This window comes from Bos indicus, chromosome 5 (assembly GCF_029378745.1).
Source record: "Bos indicus isolate NIAB-ARS_2022 breed Sahiwal x Tharparkar chromosome 5, NIAB-ARS_B.indTharparkar_mat_pri_1.0, whole genome shotgun sequence".
NCBI classification, from domain to species: domain Eukaryota; kingdom Metazoa; phylum Chordata; class Mammalia; order Artiodactyla; family Bovidae; genus Bos; species Bos indicus.
The window spans coordinates 100,206,508-100,228,076 of record NC_091764.1 but is presented as its reverse complement, the minus strand read 5'-3'; the positions used below and the strand labels follow the sequence as shown (position 1 = coordinate 100,228,076).

Below are 21,569 nucleotides of genomic sequence, written 5' to 3'. Positions count from 1 at the left end.
ATTTCACTCATTGCACCTCTATCACCTAGGATGTTCAGGACCCTCAGTTTAAATGCTAGGCAGGGAGAAAAAATATAGGAATGACTTCTTTAAATGCTATACAATGGCATTTGGATTTTGGCTCCATATGAAACTTTCCATCTTCATTCTTTCCGGTTCTGCATTAAAGCAAAATTGTCTTGAAATTCCGTATGTTATGACTTCTGAGAAATGGAAGATTTCCAGCCATAACAGTAAGCAAAGGATGCCACAGTAATCAGCAATCGCAGTCATCATAGAATGGTGAGCTGGTGAGCCTTGAAGGAACTTAGGAAGAGGAGAAATCCCTCCTTCTAGTAGCCCTCAGACTGCAGCCACTCTCTATGCTGAGCCCTGAAGGAACTCAGGATATGAAAACACAGGATACTGGCCCCAGATAGTTGAGGTGCATATCAAAGAAATGATTTCAGTGAGACCAGACTTTTGCATTGGACACGACTGCGTGACTTCACTTTCACTTTCATGCACTGGAGAAGGAAATGGCAACCCACACCTGCTGGGAGCGAGTTCCGCCCGTGGCAAAGGTCATGAGGAAGGAGGCTTGGCATACGCAAAGGCGGGATCAAGCCTCAGGAATCTCCCTGGAAATTCTCGAGCATCTACCCCCAAAACCAGAGTGCCTACTTTCTGCTTCGTGCTTTCACCTATACCTCTGACTTTACGGGGGGCTGTCCCCCACTACCTCTCTCTGAAAAAAGAGTTAGCTTACAGCTCCAGTTAATAATTCCTGGGTGTGGCAGTGTTTCAACCTACAAACTCCTTTGGAAATCCTCTAGCCTGCCTGAATAGGTTTTTCCTGCCACATGTGATTGTTCAGAGCCTCCCAACTGTGAGAGGCAAGAGATGTTCTAAACTGTCTAAACAGAGATTCCTTTGAGTAGTTAAATGATTGATTAGAAATTGTATTGGTGAAGGGTTTTTCACTTGTTGGGCCAATGTTTGCTGCTAAGTCTCCATATCCCTTATCTACTGTGTCCTTGGCAGTGTATTGATTGATATAATGGGTGTATAGAAATGTAAGTAGTAGCCTCAGTGTTTGTAACCTTGGACCCTTGAGTTAATTCTTTTCTTGACTGAGCCCACCTCACCTTTGCCCTATAGGAATGCAACTGTATCCAATGCTTTTTGGAGGCTGGCTCCTGACTTTAGAATAATCACCTTTAGAGAAAAATAACTTTTCCGAAGAGTCTTAAAATGTTAACAGGCCTCCGGGACAGAAGATGATGCAAATCACCTAAACTTTTGCATATGATAAGTTTGCAGGAAGAAAGCCTGGCTTACTGCATGACTCTATCCCTTCCCCCATTATTCTCTATGCATAACTTAAGGTATAAAAACTACTTTGGAAAATAAAGTGTGGGCCTTGTTCACCGAAACTGGTCTCCCCATGTCGTTCTTTCTCTCACCTTCTGGCTGAATTATTCAGCCTCTTTTCTCCACTGAATTTCCTCACTGAGCTATCCTTATTTCAGCCTCTTTTCTCCACTGAATTTCCTCACTGAGCTATTCTTATTCTACTACTCTTATATCCTTAATTAACATTTAATTAAGCAGTTGTTTCCTGATCTCGCCGACGCTGTCCCCGCTTCGAATTTCCTGGATCCACCGGGGCTTGAACCCCACACACTCCAGTGTTCTTGCCTGGAGAATCCCAGGGACGGGGGAGCCTGGTGGGATGCCGTCTATGGGGTCGCACAGAGTCGGACACGACTGAAACGACTTAGCAGCAGCAGCATACATAGAAAAGTGCTAAATTCCTTAACCTGGGATATCTGGTTTTCTTTAATTTACAAAAACATCTTTTGATACTCAAAGGCTACATGCTGTTTGTTGCAACCTTTCTATACCACCTGGCTCCTCTCTTGCCTCCTTGGAGCAGTTCTCTCAGGGTTATTTGAGATGCTCTCTCCCTGGCTTAAGTTCTAAAAGTTCCCACTGAATAAAACATAACTCTTGTAACCAGGAAAGGTTAATTTTGACTCCATACAGGATCTGTTTCTTCGACTTTAACTCTCATTTCACTGCTTTTGTTATTACAGGCATACACACTGGCCTGCCTCAGGGAGCCCTGCCTGCCCCACTTCTGCCTGCCTCTTGGGCTGGGGTGCCTTTGTTTGGCTCACAGGGAGAGAGCCTGATGTCTCTCATCTGTGAAGGACTATGACATTCTTGTTCTTTGTGTGGGAAATTGCACCCCTCCTCTGTTGATTACCAGCCTGACTGAGAAATTCATATTTGGCGGCCAGAACTGCAAAGAGCTGTTTCATCTTTGTTTATTGATATCAGAGCAAATATTTCATGTCACACCACCCAAGATTGACGTAAAGAAGTGAAACTAACACATCCCTCTGCGTGAGGCCTGCTATTCTAAGAGATACCGACAAAAATCAATTATTTTTTTTTTACTTTGATTCCTCATCTCCCCCCACCTCTGATCCATAAAATAACCTGGCATCCAGACCCCAACATGATGGTTATTTCAAGATGTTAGTCAGCCAACTTCATGGTCAGCCAGCTCTTTGAATAAAGTCATATTCCTTGCCTCAACACCTTGTCTCTCTGATTTATTAGCCTATTGTCAGGGATGAGCAGAGTGAACTTGGGCTCGGTAATACTCTCAACTTTTAGGTTGTGAATACTTTTTTAAGTTTACACTTCCACAATTTTTCTCATTGTTAGAAGAGTAAGATGTGAATCTCCACTTAACTCTATCCAACGAATCTCCTATTTGCCCCTTGTCACCCTGCTTATTTAACTTATATGCAGAGTACATCATGAGAAATGCTGGGCTGGAAGAAACAAAAGCTGGAATCAAGATTGCCGGAAGAAATATCAATAACCTCAGATATGAAGATGACACCACCCTTATGGCAGAAAGTGAAGAGGAACTAAAAAGCTACTTGAGGAAATTAAAAGTGGAGAGTGAAAAAGTTGGCTTAAAGCTCAACATTCAGAAAACGAAGATCATGGCATCCAGTCCCATCACTTCATGGGAACTAGATGGGGAAACAGTGGAAACAGTGTCAGACTTTATTTTTCTGGGCTCCAAAATCACTGCAGATGGTGACTGCAGCCATGAAATTAAAAGACGCTTACTCCTTGGAAGGAAAGTTATGACCAACCTAGATAGCATATTAAAAAGCAGAGACATTACTTTGCCAACAAAGGTTCGTCTAGTCAAGTCTATGGTTTTTCTTGTGGTCATGTATGGATGTGAGAGTTGGACTGTGAAGAAGGCTGAGCACCGAAGAATTGATGCTTTTAACTGTGGTGTTGGAGAAGACTCTTGAGAGTCCCTTGGACTGCAAGGAGATCCAACCAGTCCATTCTGAAGGAGATCAGCCCTGGGGTTTCTTTGGAAGGAATGATGCTGAAGCTGAAACTCCAGGACTTGGCCACCTCATGCGAAGAGTTGACTCATTGGAAAAGACTCTGATTCTGGGAGGCATTGGGGCAAGAGAAGAAGGGGATGACAGAGGATGAGATGGCTGAATGGCATCACTGACTCGATGGACGTGAGTCTGGGAGAAGCCTTGGAGTTGGTGATGGACAGGGAGGCCTGGCGTGCTGCGATTCATGGGGTTGCAAAGAGTCGGACACAACTGAGCGACTGAACTGAACTGAATACTCCTAAAGTGGCTTCCCTGGTAGCTCAGCTGTAAATAATTTGCCTGCAATGTAGGAGACCTGGTTTTGATCCCTGGGCTGGGAAGATCCCCTGGAGGAGGTCATGGTATTCTTGCCTGGAGAATCCCCATGGACAAAGGAGCCTGGGAGGCTACAGTCCATGGGGTTGAAAAGAGGCAGACATGACTTGAGTGACTAAGTACAGTATTCTAAAAGTCCTCCTTTTTTCTTCTTATTTCTCTATATCTTTCTCCTAACACTCTCCCTTGTTTCATGTTTCATTTCTCTTTCTTGCTTACTTACTTCTGTTCTGTTTTTTTGTATGGAAATAAAATTCGCCACCCCAAAAATGTCTCTTCAGTATGTAGATTATTTCAACCTGGAAATCAGTAAGGCCCCCAAAATCCAGAAAAAATGTTTGATCTTCGCCCTATCTGTCTTAATAAATTTAGATAGAGGGGCTGTTTAGAAGAGAGCTATCACCAGAAATATCTGCAAAGAATATGGGCCTGAGTGGGGTGGGGGAGACTGGACAGGGCCTAGAGATCAGAATCCATCGTGGCCCTAAAGATCTTTGTCCTTGCACAGCCCTGCAAACATTTATTCACCAAATTTTTGCTTTTCCATTTCCATTTCCTTCTCTCTGAAGTCCCAAATCACTACCCCCAACATCTTTTGTCTTTAGCTGAAGATGCTATTTAAGGTGAAGCTATTGGCCATTTTGGTGAGTTACTCAGTTTTCCTGGGTCTGTCTCATGTATACATATGATTCAACTTGAGATGTGGAATTTCTTGCCATATCAATAAACAAGGATGTCACAGCCATCAGCAGTTTTGACCCTCCAAATGTGAAATTCTGAGCCTGGAGTGTGCTTAGGAAGGAGAATGATGGTTCCTACCTGGCAGTCATTAAGTGCAGTCACTCCCTGCCGTAAGCACTAAGGACAAGTGCAGGAGACCAGCCCCAGACAGCTGAGGTGCATATCAAGGGAATGATTTCAGTGAGCCCAGACTCTTGCATCTTCTAGTACAAAGAAATCACTACATTCCTTAACTTGGGATATCTGGTTTTCTTTAAATCACAATAATCTGGATGTTCAGATTACCTGCCCCTTGTTCCAAACTTCTACATAACCTGACTCCTCCCCGCTCTCCTCAGAGCAATTTTTATGGGGTTACATGAGACATTGTCTTCCAGGCTTGAAGACCTAAAAATTCTCATCGAATAAAAGGTAACTCTCAACATTAAGGTGCATATATTTCATTAGTCTGCAAACTTTTGTTTGATATTTGATATCTGTCTCATGTCAATTTAATTCTTTAACCAGAAGAGCGGAGGAAAATATCTTCTTCCCTTACACTCTCCTGTGGTGTGTCCTCTTACTGTCTCCCTTTAAATTCATATGGCTTTTATATTACACTCTGAACACAATAATCTTCAAATTTCTAGTTTGAAAAATGGTATTAGAAATTATCTCACAGAAGAACAGAGAGGAGCTGATGATGGAAGCATGACATGTACTCAGGAAAGAGAAAGAAGGTCTTCTCCACCACCTACTTTTCCTTTGACCGTAGCCCAGTAAGTTCTGCAGTGCAGGAGGACACTGCCCACCCACTCGAAAGCCTCACAATTGTTCCATTCTAATAAATCACTTCTTATCTATCACCAGGGCTTCCCTAGTGACTAAGATGGTAAAGAATCTGCCTGCAATATGGAAGATCTGGGTTCAGTCCCTGGGTTGGGAAGATCTTCTGGAGACGAGATGGGCTACCTACTCCAGTGTTCTGATCTGGAGAATTCCATGGACAGAGGAGCCTGGCAGGCTACTGTCCACGGGGTCGCAAAGAGTCGGACACGACTGAGCGACTTTCACTTATTCATCACTTTGCCTCTCAGTGAATTCTTTCTAGGCTCAAAGATAAAAAACTGTGATACCGGAGCTCTTTGGAGCTCCTGTAATGACACCAAACAGTTTCACCAATAGTCCTAGTTTTTGCAGTTTACCTTTTTTTGTGAATTATTAGTCATGGCTTTATTAAACAAAAGTCTCTTTAGAGAACAGTAAGAAATTAATTCTCAGCTGACATCAGGGGAAAGTGACAGGAGGTTACAATTTTTTTTAATGCGGTGATATCGATAATAACATTAACCAGAGAGGTACTGTATTTCAACAAATACTTTTAATAATCAATCACTATGTTACATTAATACTCTGATGTTCTCATTAAATCAAAACTGTTGAACTAAAATGGTTATATTTAAAAGATACTCATATTTTTATACCACTACTGACAATGTCTGGTAGTATATAAACTACTTTGTAATGTACTCTAAAAAGGATGATATAAAGCTTAGCCATTTAAGATCCTCTATGATCAAAGGACCAGATAACGAAAATTGTAGTATATTATAGTATGTAAACAATCATAGTATATATAATCTATAGAATCCCAGGGACGTAGGAGCCTGGTGGGCTGCCATCTATGGGGTCACACAGAGTCGGACATGACTGAAGCGTCTTAGCAGCAACAACATGAGCAGAGTATATAGTATATATACCATATATGTATGTGTGTACATATATGCATACATATATACATATGCATATATGTGAATGTATATGTATACATTATGTACGTGTATGTATATGTATATCGGTGTACGTGTGTGTATGTATGCATATGTGTACATGTGCATGTATATGTGTACATGTATGCACATGTTCGTGTATATGCACATGTATACATGTACATGTATACGTATTCATGTGTGCACACACATATATGTATATACTATACATATATACCTGTACATATATGCATGTACATATATGCATGTACATATATGTATACATACATGTACATGTGTGTGTATATACACATAGTATGCTATGTATACTATATATAGTATACTATATAGTATGTTATAGTATACATAGTATATATACATATAGCATGTATATATAGTATACGTAGTATACTTAGATGTATGTATGTACATATATGTATGCATATATACATACATGTGTTTTATACATACACATATATACTATCTATATACTATATATACCATATATAGCATATGGTATATACAGAGAAGTATAATATACATAAACTATTATATACATTATAGAATATAGTATATATTACAGTATATAAACTATTACAGTATATACATGAGTATATATACTATATATATGTGTGTGTATATATATAGTATACTTCTGTTATTATCTCTCTCTCTATTTTCATACTCTGGTCCTTTGATCATAGTGGATCTTAAATGGCTAATGCTTTTTCCAGTAGCCATGTAAGAGCTGGACTATAAGGAATGCTAAGCACAGAAGAATTGATGCTTTTGAACTGTGGTGCTGGAGAAGACTCTTGAGAATCCCTTGGACTTCAAGGAGATCCAACCAGTCCGTCCTAAAGGGGATCAGTCCTGGGTGTTCATTGGAAGGACTAATGCTGAAGCTGAAACTCCAATACTTTGGGCACCTGATGAGAAGAGCTGACATGACTTATTTGAAAAGACCCTATGGTGGAAAAGATTGAGGGCAGGAGGAGAAGGGGATGACAGAGGATGAGATGGCTGGGTGGCATCACCAACTCAATGGACATGAGTTTGGGTAAAGTCTGGGAGTTGGTGACGGACAGGGAGGCCTGGCGAGTTGCAGTTCATGGGGTCCCAAATAGTCAGACACAACTGAGCAACTGAACTGAACTGATATATATATATAAATAACACTATATATAAATACAGAAGTATACCAGACCTCGTGAGAGAGAGAAAGAGACATAAAGAGGGAAAGAGACAGAGGGAAAGACAAAGAAAATTATTTGGACACAAATAGGAGCCTTAGTAGATTTCAGCTGAAACACTTAATGATATTACTGAATCACATTTACCCTTAATTCCAAAAGGAAACTTTGCAGGGCACTTTTGTGCCCAATGGAAAGAAAACACAGTTTTGTATTTACTTAAAGTTAAAAAAAGAAAAAGAAATTGTGACTTTTACTCCTATTCCTCCAGAAAATGTGATACCATCATTCAAGGCCCAAGTCAAAAAAAACTTCAGAAGCAGCAGCCATCACCAACTCCCTAGGTTTCATTAAATGCATTGTAGCACAGATCACATCAAATGATAGTAAATTCATTTGTCTGTCCCTGAGACGATGAAGTCCTGAAAGCAGGGTCTAAATACAATCTGTCTTTGTAGCAAATAGCAAATAACAGGTTCTAAATACCTCACTACTACATTTAATCAGACTACAGAATAGGTGTCATGGTTAATTTTTTTAACATATAAATGAATCTATTTTTATTCAAATTCTTTTCCTATTTAGTTCGTTACATAATATTGAGCAGAGTACCCTGTGCTACACAGTAGATACGGGCAACTTTTATTAGTATATGTATTACAAAATTGTTGGTATCTGTTTGCCATCACCTCTGGAATATAAACATCTGTTATTTAATATCATAATGTAACTTGCCAGAGTGAAAATTGCCTGCAACATGGGAAAAATATGAGGACTAATAAAATAAATCCAGAGAACATTTTTCTCTTAAAATTCTGTAACCTAATCTGTGCAGAAATATTTAAGTAACATGCCAGTAACAAAACACCTGATGTGACAATTACACACCTGTCGTCTCACCCACCTCTAGACTCTCAAAACGTATCTCCTTCTGTGGAGGTTAACTGTGAAGTACTGATATTCCTAAAGTGCAATTTCTATCCTGTCAGTGGCTGGTGGTATAAGAGTTCCTCCTCCCTCAACTCTCATTTTGTTTTGTCCAAGTTTATCAATTTTCACTCACCAGATCTCCCCTCTTCCATACTTCCTCTGGAGGTAGGGTCACTCAGGAACATTTTCAAAGTCTCTGTCAGAGTAATGTTTCTAGTAAGCAAGAGTATTCGGCACTGCTTTTCACGTGGTTGCCAAAACAGGAACTGAGAAGTAAAGCAGGAAACTCTCATTCAATGAGTAAGCAGCAACAAGATAAGTGAAATTGACAAGACCTTTAAATTTAATGTTGACAAGATCTTAAATTTAAAATGCAAAGTGCTTTTAACTTAGAAAGATCTACCCCACAGACTTTTGTTCCCTATCACAATGGAGTAACAGGGACCAGATTTACTTTCCTGTCTGAATCAACTAAAAAGAAAAAACTAAAAATAAAAAAAACTGTTAGAAAAAATCCTTTTCAATCACTGCGCACCTTTCAATGAAGGACAGTGAGCCTTACACTTGCCCCAGCTTATAGCCCATAGACAACTTTGTAGGGGTGGGTTTTTGTTGTTCAGATGCTAAGTCGTCAGACTTTTTGCAACCCCATAACAGCAGCGCACCAGACTTCCCTATCCTTCACTATCTCCTGGAATTTGCTCAAACTCAAGTCCATTGAATTGGTGATGCCATCCAACCATTTCACCCTGTGTCCTTCCCATCTCCTGTTGCCCTCAATCCTTCCCAGTATCAGGATCTTTTCCAAAGCAGAGGGAAACCAACAAAATGCCAAGAGATTCCCTGAGGTGAACAGGAGAAGCACAGGGGTAAGACTACAGAGTATCAGAAGAGAGAGAGACAAAAGGGAGAGAACTCGAGGGAGGTACAGTGTTCCCTTTGTATATCCAGCAGCTTACCGATCACGTGTATATGAGGATGGAGGGGGGAAAAAAAAAAACAAACAAAACCCTGTCAACTACAAACTGGCACTTGCCATAGGCATTTGCCAATGGCAACCCACTCCAGTATTCTTGCCTGGAAAATCCCATGGACGGAGGAGCCTCGTAGGCTACAGTCTCTGGGGTCGCAAAGAGTCAGACAGGACTGAGCAACTTCATTTCTACAAGGATTAAATCGTGTCCCGTGACTTTCAGGGGCAGCTGCCTCTGCTGGTGCCCATGACCCCAGGGTAGACTCGCAGCTGAGAGCCAAGCCAGGGAGGCTGCCTGAAGCCCTAGGGCCGCCTGCCACGCCTGGCTTCCGGCTGCTCCAAAGCCTGGGCAGCTAGGCCAGCGACCCTGGAGGCCCGCCGCCCGCCTGCCCCTCGCAAACCTACCCTGGTGTGGCTGCCTGCCCCTGGGCCAGCTGCGCTCCTCCTTCTCCGGCAGTGACGTCAACCTCCTCTTCCGCTTGGCCACCCCCTCGGCCTCTGCCAACCCGCTGCCGCCTTGGCCTGGCTTCCGCCCGCAGGATGCTGCCTGGGCTTCCGCCCGCCGGCCCCGCCTCCGCCTGCCTGGCCAGCCTCCCTTGAGCAACAGGGACTACAGGGGCTATGACGTACAGAGCCTTCCTACAGGGGCTAGGAAGTTTAGGAGCACTTACTGCGCTGAGGTAATCAAGATGATTACCAGCTGGGTCCCTTGGACAGCAAGGACACCTAACCAGTCAATCCTAAACTTAGGAAATCAACCCTGAATGTTTATAGGAAGGACTGATGCTGAAGGTGAAACTCCAATAATTTGGCCACCTGATGGAAAGAACTGACTCACTCCCTGATAAGACTGAAGGCAGGAGGAGAAGGGAGTGGCAGAGGATGAGATGGTTGGATGGCATCATTGACTGGATGGACAGGAGTGTTAGCAAACTCTGGCAGATGGTGAAGGGCAGGGAAACCTGGCATGCTGCAGTTCATGGGGGTCACAGAGTCGGACACGACCAAGCAGCTGATCAACAAAAACCAGCTGGTTGGAAAACTTGGGTCGGGGAAATTATAGTGAAGTATTTGAGGCCGTTAACATCACCGACAGTGACAGAGTGATTTTAAAAATCCTTAAGCCAGGGAAGAAAAAAATGAAAAAACGAGAAGTTGACCATTCTGGAGGACTCTCCTGGTGGAACAACTATCATTTAGCTGGTTAACACCATGAAGGATTCTGTGTTGGAAAGACCAGCTCTGGTATTTGAATATATCAATAATACAGATTTTAAGATCTGTCCCATATCCTGACAGATTTTGATATCTGGTTTTACATGTCCTTAATAAAAAAATACCCTTATTTTATAACTACTTAAAGCTCTGAATTACTTGCCACATCAAGGGAATATGCACAGGAATATGAAACCTCACGATGTCATGAAAGAGCACCACAAGAAAAACTGTGACTGATATACTGGGGTCTGGAGGGGAACTTTATCATCCTGCCCAGGACTACAATGTCCAAGTGACCTCCAGGTACTTCATGGGACCAGAGCACTTTGTGGACTAGCAGATGTATGAGTACAGCTTGGATATGTGGAGTTTGGGCTGTATGTTAGCAAGCATGATCTTTCGAAAGGAACCCTGCTTTCAGGTGGCGCTAGTGGTAAAGAACCTGCCTGCCAATGTAAGAGATGTAAGAGACTCAGGTTTGATCTCTGGGTCAGGAAAGTCCCCTGGAGGGGCGCATGGCAACCCGCACCAGTATTTTTGCCTGGGAGAATCCCATGGACAGAGGAGCCTGGTGGACTACCGTCCATGGGGCTGCAAAGAGTCGGACATGACTGAAGTGACTTAGCACGCATGCACTTCTTTCATGGACAGGAGGACTATGACCAGCTTGTTCACATCGCCAAAGTTCTGGGTACAGAGGAGCTACGTGGGAATCGGAATAAGTATCACATAGACCTAGATCTACACTTCAACGATATTTTGGACAACATTCATGGAAACGCTGGAAACATTTTATCCATAGTGAAAACAGAAGCCTTATCAGCCCTGAGGCCCTAGATCTTCTGGACAAACTTCTGCGATATGACAAACAACAGAGACTGACTGACAAAGAGGCCCCGTGGTGAAGAAGCGGTCCCAGCCTTGTGCAGATAATGCTGTGCTTTCCAGTGGTCTCACAGCAGCCAGATGAAGATTGGCAAATGATGGCCTCTCAAAGAAAGCTTCATTTCCCAGCACATCTCTCTGTACAAATGTATTTTAATGCACATCTCTGGATCAAAAGCGTTTTATTCACAACCATAACAAAGGTGGAAAGTCAGTTTTCCGAGAGACAGAGGGGCAAAAAAAGATGTAATATTAGAATTTATTTAGGAAGAACAAATTGGATGGAAGGGAAAGAAAGTTCTAGCCTCCCACCCTTTACCTCTTTTTATCCCCATGAGAAACAATTTTTCTCTATTAAGGTAATCTACATTTTTGAGCTCTGATAGGTATACATGGGGGCTTTCCTGGTAGCTCAGCTGGTAAAGAATCTGCCTGCAATGCAAGAGACCCCAGTTTGATTCCTAGGTTGGGAAGATCCCTGGAGAAGGGAGAGTCTACCCACTCCAGTATTCTTGGGCTTTCCTGGTAACTCAGCTGGTAAAGAATCCATCTGCAATGCAGGAGACCTGGGTTCAATCCCTGGATAGGGAAGATTCTCTGGAGGAGGGCATGGAAACTGACCCCAGTATTCTTGCCTGGAGAATCCCCATGGACAAAGAAGCCTGGCAGGCTACAGTCCATGGGGTCTCAAAGAGTCAGACAACACTGAGCAACTAAGCACAGCACACAGCAGAAAGAAAGAATGTGAAGTATACACAGCAGAGATATCCATGAATGTGTTGGCAAAGAAAAGTCTTTCTTGTGTGCAGGGACTGGCACTGTGTGGGCTCCTACCTTCAAGACCCTCCTAGATCTCACCCTGTATAATCTCTACATCTAGTGGTTTGTCTGTGTCCTTTATCACACCCATTTATAAACTGGTAAGCACAAGTGTTCCCCTGGGCTCTATGAGCCACTCTGGCAAATTAATCGAAATCGAGAAGGGTTCATAATCTCTTTGATTTGTAGGCAAATTGAACAGGAGTTGTAACCTGGGTCCTGCCACTTGCATTGGCATCTTTTTTTTTATTTTTTTTTTTTTCTCCAATTTTATTTTATTTTTAAACTTTACATAATTGTATTAGTTTTGCCAAATATCAAAATGAATCCACCACAGGTATACATGTGTTCCCCATCCCGAACCCTCCTCCCTCCTCCCTCCCCATACCATCCCTCTGGGCCGTCCCAGTGCTCCAGCCCCAAGCATCCAGCATCATGCATCGAACCTGGACTGGCAACTCGTTTCCCACATGATACTTTACATGTTTCATTGCCATTCTCCCAAATCTTCCCACCCTCTCCCTCTCCCACAGAATCCATAAGACCGTTCTATACATCAGTGTCTCTTTTGCTGTCTCGTACACCGGGTTATTGTTACCATCTTTCTAAATTCCATATATATGCATTAGTATACTGTATTTATGTTTTTCCTTCTGGCTTACTTCACTCTGTATAATAGGCTCCAGTTTCATCCACCTCATTAGAACTGATTCAAATGTATTCTTTTTAATGGCTGAGTAATACTCCATTGTGTATATGTACCACAGCTTTCTTATCCATTCATCTGCTGATGGACATCTAGGTTGCTTCCATGTCTTGGCTATTATAAACAGTGCTGCGATGAACATTGGGGTACACGTGTCTCTTTCCCTTCTGGTTTTCTCAGTGTGTATGCCCAGCAGTGGGGTTGCTGGATCATAAGGCAGTTCTATTTCCAGTTTTTTAAGGAATCTCCACACTGTTCTCCATAGTGGCTGTACTAGTTTGCATTCCCACCAACAGTGTAAGAGGGTTCCCTTTTCTCCACATCCTCTCCAGCATTTATTATTTGTAGACTTTTGGATCGCAGCCATTCTGACTGGTGTGAAATGGTACCTCATAGTGGTTTTGATTTGCATTTCTCTGATAATGAGTGATGTTGAGCATCTTTTCATGTGTTTGTTAGCCATCTGTATGTCTTTTTTGGAGAAATGTCTATTTAGTTCTTTGGCCCATTTTTTGATTGGGTCGTTTATTTTTCTGGAGTTGAGCTGTAGGAGTTGCTTGTATATTTTTGAGATTAGTTGTTTGTCGGTTGCTTCATTTGCTATTATTTTCTCCCATTCTGAAGGCTGTCTTTTCACCTTGCTAATAGTTTCCTTTGATGTGCAGAAGCTTTTAAGGTTAATTAGGTCCCATTTGTTTATTTTTGCTTTTATTTCCAATATTCTGGGAGGTGGGTCATAGAGGATCCTGCTGTGATGTATGTCGGAGAGTGTTTTGCCTATGTTCTCCTCTAGGAGTTTTATAGTTTCTGGTCTTACGTTTAGATCTTTAATCCATTTTGAGTTTATTTTTGTGTATGGTGTTAGAAAGTGGTCCAATTTCATTCTTTTACAAGTGGTTGACCAGATTTCCCAGCACCACTTGTTAAAGAGATTGTCTTTAATCCATTGTATATTCTTGCCTCCTTTGTCGAAGATAAGGTGTCCATATGTGCGTGGATTTATCTCTGGGCTTTCTATTTTATTCCATTGATCAATATTTCTGTCTTTGTGCCAGTACCATACTGTCTTGATAACTGTGGCTTTGTAGTAGAGCCTGAAGTCAGGTAGGTTGATTCCTCCAGTTCCATTCTTCTTTCTCAAGATCGCTTTGGCTATTCGAGGTTTTTTGTATTTCCATACAAATTGTGAAATTATTTGTTCTAGCTCTGTGAAGAATACCGTTGGTAGCTTGATAGGGATTGCGTTGAATCTATAAATTGCTTTGGGTAGTATACTCATTTTCACTATATTGATTCTTCCAATCCATGAACATGGTATATTTCTCCATCTATTAGTGTCCTCTTTGATTTCTTTCACCAGAGTTTTATAGTTTTCTATATATAGGTCTTTAGTTTCTTTAGGTAGATATATTCCTAAGTATTTTATTCTTTCCGTTGCAATGGTGAATGGAATTGTTTCCTTAATTTCTCTTTCTGTTTTCTCATTATTAGTGTATAGGAATGCAAGGGATTTCTGTGTGTTGATTTTATATCCTGCAACTTTACTGTAGTCATTGATTATTTCTAGTAATTTTCTGGTGGACTCTTTAGGGTTTTCTATGTAGAGGATCATGTCATCTGCAAATAGTGAGAGTTTTACTTCTTCTTTTCCAATTTGGATTCCTTTTATTTCTTTTTCTGCTCTGATTGCTGTGGCCAAAACTTCCAAAACTATATTGAATAGTAATGGTGAAAGTGGGCACCCTTGTCTTGTTCCTGACTTTAGAGGAAATGCTTTCAATTTTTTCACCATTGAGGATCATGTTTGCTGTGGGTTTGTCATATATAGCTTTTATTATGTTGAGGTATGTTCCTTCTATTCCTGCTTTCTGGAGAGTTGTTATCATAAATGGATGTTGAATTTTGTCAAAGGCTTTCTCTGCATCTATTGAGATAATCATATGGTTTTTATTTTTCAATTTGTTAATGTGGTGTATTACATTGATTGATTTGCGGATATTGAAGAATCCTTGCATCCCTGGGATAAAGCCCACTTGATCATGGTGTATGATCTTTTTAATGTGTTGTTGGATTCTGATTGCTAGAATTTTGTTAAGGATTTTTGCATCTATGTTCATCAGTGATATTGGCCTGTAGTTTTCTTTTTTTGTGGGATCTTTGTCAGGTTTTGGTATTAGGGTGATGGTGGCCTCATAGAATGAGTTTGGAAGTTTACCTTCCTCTGCAATTTTCTGGAAGAGTTTGAGCAGGATAGGTGTTAGCTCTTCTCTAAATTTTTGGTAGAATTCAGCTGTGAAGCCGTCTGGACCGGGGCTTTTGTTTGCTGGAAGATTTTTGATTACAGTTTCAATTTCCATGCTTGTGATGGGTCTGTTAAGATTTTCTATTTCTTCCTGGTCCAGTTTTGGAAAGTTGTACTTTTCTAAGAATTTGTCCATTTCTTCCATGTTGTCCATTTTATTGGCATATAATTGTTGATAGTAGTCTCTTATGATCCTTTGTATTTCTGTGTTGTCTGTTGTGATCTCTCCATTTTCGTTTCTAATTTTATTGATTTGATTTTTCTCCCTTTGTTTCTTGATGAGTCTGGCTAATGGTTTGTCAATTTTATTTATCCTTTCAAAGAACCAGCTTTTGGTTTTGTTGATTTTTGCTATGGTCTCTTTTGTTTCTTTTGCATTTATTTCTGCTCTAATTTTTAAGATTTCTTTCCTTCTACTAACCCTGGGGTTCTTCATTTCTTCCTTTTCTAGTTGCTTTAGGTGTAGAGTTAGGTTATTTATTTGACTTTTTTCTTGTTTCTTGAGGTGTGCCTGTATTGCTATGAACTTTCCCCTTAAGACTGCTTTTACCGTGTCCCACAGGTTTTGGGTTGTTGTGTTTTCATTTTCATTCGTTTCTATGCAAATTTTGATTTCTTTTTTGATTTCTTCTGTGATTTGTTGGTTATTCAGCAGCGTGTTGTTCAGCCTCCATATGTTGGAATTTTTAATAGTTTTTCTCCTGTAATTGAGATCTAATCTTACTGCATTGTGGTCAGAAAAAATGCTTGGAATGATTTCTATTTTTTTGAATTTACCAAGGCTAGCTTTATGGCCCAGGATGTGATCTATCCTGGAGAAGGTTCCATGTGCGCTTGAGAAAAAGGTGAAATTCATTGTTTTGGGGTGAAATGACCTATAGATATCAATTAGGTCTATCTGGTCTATTGTATCGTTTAAAGTTTGTGTTTCCTTGTTAATTTTCTGTTTAGTTGATCTATCCATAGGTGTAAGTGGGGTATTAAAGTCTCCCACTATTATTGTGTTATTGTTAATTTCTCCTTTCATACTTGTTAGCATTTGTCTTACGTACTGTGGTGCTCCCGTGTTGGGTGCATATATATTTATAATTGTTATATCTTCTTCTTGGATTGATCCTTTGATCATTATGTAGTGACCTTCTTTGTCTCTTTTCACAGCCTTTGTTTTAAAGTCTATTTTATCTGATATGAGTATTGCTACTCCTGCTTTCTTTTGGTCCCTATTTGCATGGAAAATCTTTTTCCAGCCCTTCACTTTCAGTCTGTATGTGTCCCCTGTTTTGAGGTGGGTCTCTTGTAGACAACATATGTAGGGGTCTTGTTTTTGTATCCATTCAGCCAGTCTTTGTCTTTTGGTTGGGGCATTCAACCCATTTACATTTAAGGTAATTACTGATAAGTATGTTCCCGTTGCCATTTACTTTATTGTTTTGGGTTCGAGTTTATACACCGTTTTTGTGTTTCTTGTCTAGAGAATATCCTTTAGTATTTGTTGGAGAGCTGGTTTGGTGGTGCAGAATTCTCTCAGCTTTTGCTTGTCTGAAAAGCTTTTGATTTCTCCTTCATACTTGAATGAGATCCTTGCTGGGTACAATAATCTGGGCTGTAGGTTATTTTCTTTCATCATTTTAAGTATGTCTTGCCATTCCCTCCTGGCTTGAAGAGTTTCTATTGAAAGATCAGCTGTTATCCTTATGGGAATTCCCTTGTGTGTTATTTGTTGTTTTTCCCTTGCTGCTTTTAATATTTGTTCTTTGTGTTTGATCTTTGTTAATTTGATTAATATGTGTCTTGGGGTGTTTCTCCTTGGGTTTATCCTGTTTGGGACTCTCTGGGTTTCTTGGACTTGGGTGATTATTTCCTTCCCCATTTTAGGGAAGTTTTCCACTATTATCTCCTCAAGTATTTTCTCATGGTCTTTCTTTTTGTCTTCTTCTTCTGGAACCCCTATGATTCGAATGTTGTAGCGTTTAATATTGTCCTGGAGGTCTCTGAGATTGTCCTCATTTCTTTTAATTCGTTTTTCTTTTATCCTCTCTGATTCATTTATTTCTACCATTCTATCTTCTAATTCACTAATCCTGTCTTCTGCCTCTGTTATTCTACTATTTGTTGCCTCCAGAGTGTTTTTAATTTCACTTATTGCATTATTCATTATATATTGACTCTTTTTTATTTCTTCTAGGTCCTTGTTAAACCTTTCTTGCATCTTCTCAATCCTTGTCTCCAGGCTATTTATCTGTGATTCCATTTTAGTTTCAAGATTTTGGATCAATTTCACTATCATTATTCGGAATTCTTTATCAGGTAGATTCCCTATCTCTTCCTCTTTTGTTTGGTTTGGTGGGCATTTATCCTGTTCCTTTATCTGCTGAGTATTCCTCTGTCTCTTCATCTTGTTTAAATTGCTGAGTTTGGGGTGTCCTTTCTGTATTCTGGCAGTTTGTGGAGTTCTCTTTATTGTGGCGTTTCCTCACTGTGTGTGGGTTTGTACAGGTGGCTTGTCAAGGTTTCCTGCTTAGGGAAGCTTGTGTCGGTGTTCTGGTGGGTGGAGCTGTATTTCTTCTCTCTGGAGTGCAATGAAATGTCCAGTAATGAGTTATGAGATGTCTATAGTTTTGGGGTGACTTTGGGCAGCCTGTATTGAAGCTCGGGGCTGTGTTCCTTTGTTGCTGGAGAAATTGCTTGGTATGTCTTGCCCTGGAACTTATTGGCCCTTGTGTGGTGCTTGGTTTCAGTGTCTGTATGGGGGCATTTGATGAGCTCCTGTCAATGAATGTGCCTTGGAGTCAGGAGTTCCCTGGAGTCAGGGTTTAGACTTAAGTCTCCTGCTTCTGATTATCGGTCTTATTTTTACAGTAGTTTCAAAACTTCTCCTTCTATACAGCACCATTGATAAAACATCTACATTAAAGATGATAAGTTTCTCTACAGTGCGGGTCACTCAGAGAGGTTCACAGGGTTACATGGAGAAGAGAAGAGGGAGGAGGGAGTTAGAGGTGACCCAAATGAGATGAGGTGAATCAGTAGTGGAGAGAGTGGGCTAGCCAGTAGTCACTTCCTTATGTGCACTCCACAACTCGACCACTCAGAGATGTTCACGGGGTTATACAGAGAAGAGAAGAAGGAGGAAGGTAACAGAGGTGGCCAGAAGGATAAAAGGGGGGGAATGAAAAGGAGGGAGACAGATCCAGCCAGTAATCAGTTCCCTAAGTGTTCTCCACCGTCTGGAACACACAGAAATTCACAGAGTTGGGTAGAGTAGAGAGGGGTTAGGGAGGAGACACAGGCGACCTGGTGGAGAAAAAGGAGGGTCCAAAGGGAGAGAGAGCAGTCAAGCCAGTAATCTCACTCCCTAGTGAAAAATGGGTCCTGAAGATTGGGTCCTTATAGGTACAAAATTGGTAACAAATACATAAAAGCAAAAATTAAAAATCTAGAGTAGAGTTTGGAATTTCAAAAATACGATGTTAAAGAAAAGAAGAAGGAAAAGAAAGAGAGAAAGAACGAACAAACAAAAACAAACAAGGTCGCGAAAATTATAGAGAAAGTACAGGTACAAAATTGATAACTAATACCAGAAAGCGAAAATTAAAAATCTAGAGTAGAGTTTGGAATTTCAAAAATACGATGTTAAAGAAAAGAAGAAGGAAAAGAAAGAGAGAAAAAACGAACAAACAAAAACCAACAAGGTCGTGAAAATTATAAAGAAAGTACAAGTACAAAATTGATAACTAATACCAGAAAGCAAAAATTAAAAATCTAGAGTAGAGTTTGGAATTTCAAAAATACAATGTTAAAAAAAAAAAAAAAAAAAAAAAAGAAGAAGAAAAATAAAGAGAGAAAACAAACAAATACGAACAATGTCACAAAAATTATAAAGAAAATACAGGTACAAAATCGATATCAAATACCAAAAAGCATAAATTAAAAATCTAGAGTAAAGTTTGGAATTTCAGATATACAATGTTATATAAAAGAAGAAGAGAAAGAAACAGAGAAGAAGAAAAAAAAAAAAAAAAAGTCACAGAAATTATATAAAAAAAAAAAACTATAGGTACAAAATTGATAACATATACCAAAAAGCGAAAATTAAAAATCTAGAGTAGAGTTTAGAATTTCAAAAATATAATGTTAAAGAAAAGAAGAAAAAAACAAAAACAAACAAAAAAAAAACAAGGTCAAAAAATTATAAAATACATATATATGAAGTTTGCTGAAGAAGAAAAAAATAGGGTCTTTTTTTTTTTTTTTTGCAAAGTAATAGGATATAAAGGTGAAAATTAAAGGAACAATAGAGGACTTAAAATTTTTTTTTTTTTTTAATTAAAAAAAAAAGAAAGAATGATCGTAAAAATAATAAAAATATATCTAGGACTTTTTTTTTTTTTTTTTGTGGGTGTTGTGGGTTCAGTTCATTTTTGGCTAGTTCCTTGGTCAGATTTATATTTCTCAAGATCTATAGGCCCCTTCCTATGTAGTCCGTAGTAATCACAGGGTTTTGATCTATTGCCTGTAGCTTCCAAGGCGTTTCCCTCTGTTATATCTTCTTCTGTTTGCTAGTCTCTTCAGTATCTGGTTTCCGCCCTGACTCAAAGGGCACGGTGGAGGACACTTTTTTTTTTTTTTTTTAGGCTTACTTGTTCAGTCGCGCTGTGGGGAGGGAGGGAGGGATGCTGCAAACAAATAACACTGGCGTGGGCTCGCAGTGCCTCAGCCACCCTGGGTCTGCCCCCGCTCACGGCGCGTGTAGCCTCCCTGTCCACACTGCTCAGACTCTAGGTTGTTCCGCCGGGAACAATCCGAGGCTGGCCCTGGGCTGCATGCACCTCCCAGGTCCAAGCCGCTCAGGTTCAGGCACTCGGGTAGTCCTCAGAGGCGCAGACTCAGTTGGGCCTGCGTTTTGTGCTCTTCCCAGGTCCGAGCGCCAATTTGCTCTTCCCAGACGAGCGCCAATGCTGCGACTTATCGCCTCCCCGCCACTCGGTTATCGGGATGTAAAACCGGCGCACCTTCTCAGGCAGATGTTGACCGTCCAGACCCCCAAGAAGTTTTAGTTAGCAAAGAAGCCTGCTTACAGTTTTATAGATAATGTCTCTCTGGGGCTGCGATTGCCCCCTTCCGGCTCTGGCTGCCTGTCACCGGAGGGGGAAGGTCTGCAGCTGGCTATCTCTGTTCAGTCCTTTGTTCCGTGCGCGGGCCTGGCGGTCTTAGGTTAGGGCTGGCTTTTCGCGTGGTAGGTATCCCACAGTCTGGTTTGCTAGCCCAAATTATTTCGCTCAGATAGCGCTCAGGGTATTCAGGCCAGATTCTTACTCTCAGCGATGCAGCCCACGCCGCGCCTCCCTGCCCAGCCCCGGTTTGCTAATGGCGGATGCAGGCGTCTGCGCTGCTTCTCTGCTGGGGGAGTTACCGTAGGGCTCGCAATCTGCGAGTTTTAAATTGTTTATTTATTTTTTCTCCCTGTTATGTTGCCCTCTGTGCTTCCAAATCTCGGCACAGATTCGGCAGTGAGAAGGTTTCCTGATGTTTGGAAACGTTTCTCTTTTTAAGATTCCCTTCCCGGGACGGAACTCCGTCCCTCCCTCTTTTGTCTCTTTTTTTTTGTTTTTAATATTTTTTCCTACCTCCTTTCGAAGAGTTGGGTTGCTTTTCTGGGTGCCTGATGTCCTCTGCCGGCATTCAGAAGTTGTTTTGTGGAATTTACTCGACGTTTAAATGCTCTTTTGATGAATTTGTGGGGGAGAAAGTGTTCTCCCCGTCCTACTCCTCCGCCATCTTGGCTCCTCCCTGCATTGGCATCTTGAGGTAGGGGTGGGGGGGCAATCTTGTGGGGCTGAGCTCTTAACCTGTGGGATCTGATGCTATCTCCAGGTTGATAGTGTTAGAAGTGAGCTAAATTGTGGAACGCCAGGCTAGTGTCACAGACAGTCGTTTGTTTAGTAGGAAAGTCTTGTGCACTTGGTGTCCAGAAGTGTCAGAAGTGAAGAGGTCTGTGTGCATAATAATGGAGATTCACAGGAAAGAAAAGCCAATGAGGAAGAACTGTGGATTTTTCCTTTACCCAAATCTTAAAAGGAAGACCCAAAAGGATAGAACTGCTTTCAAATAATTTAACTTCACTTGGAACAAATTCAAGAATATTTAGAGAAAGGCAAAAATACCCAACATCCAAAGGTAAAAACTCACAATCTCTGGAGTGCAAAGATTGCACAGAAGCAGAGAAGTATGACCCCTGATGTGGAGAAAGTGACCCCCCCCCCCCAAAAAAAAAAAAAAAAAAACAACCCAGGAATGAAACCGAGCAG

At 41.0% G+C, this 21,569-nt stretch overlaps 1 protein-coding gene and 1 pseudogene across 6 annotated transcripts in view; one reads left to right on the top strand and one right to left on the bottom strand.

The window, feature by feature from the left end:
* Positions 1–21,569, bottom strand: part of LOC109559684 (C-type lectin domain family 2 member H-like) — a 50,911-nt gene that overhangs the window by 13,757 nt on the left and 15,585 nt on the right. For 4 of the 6 annotated variants that reach the window (XR_011566754.1, XR_011566753.1, XM_019961588.2 and 1 more), the window contains one exon: positions 8,492–8,624. Coding sequence is in view for 4 of the 6 variants with exons in the window: in XM_019961588.2 (XP_019817147.1) it covers positions 8,492–8,543 (52 nt within the window). In the remaining 2 variants the exon portion in view is untranslated. The other 2 variants (XM_019961589.2, XM_070790164.1) reach the window with 2 other exon arrangements.
* LOC139183043 (casein kinase II subunit alpha' pseudogene) overlaps positions 10,354–21,569 on the top strand; it is a 30,996-nt pseudogene continuing 19,780 nt past the window's right edge.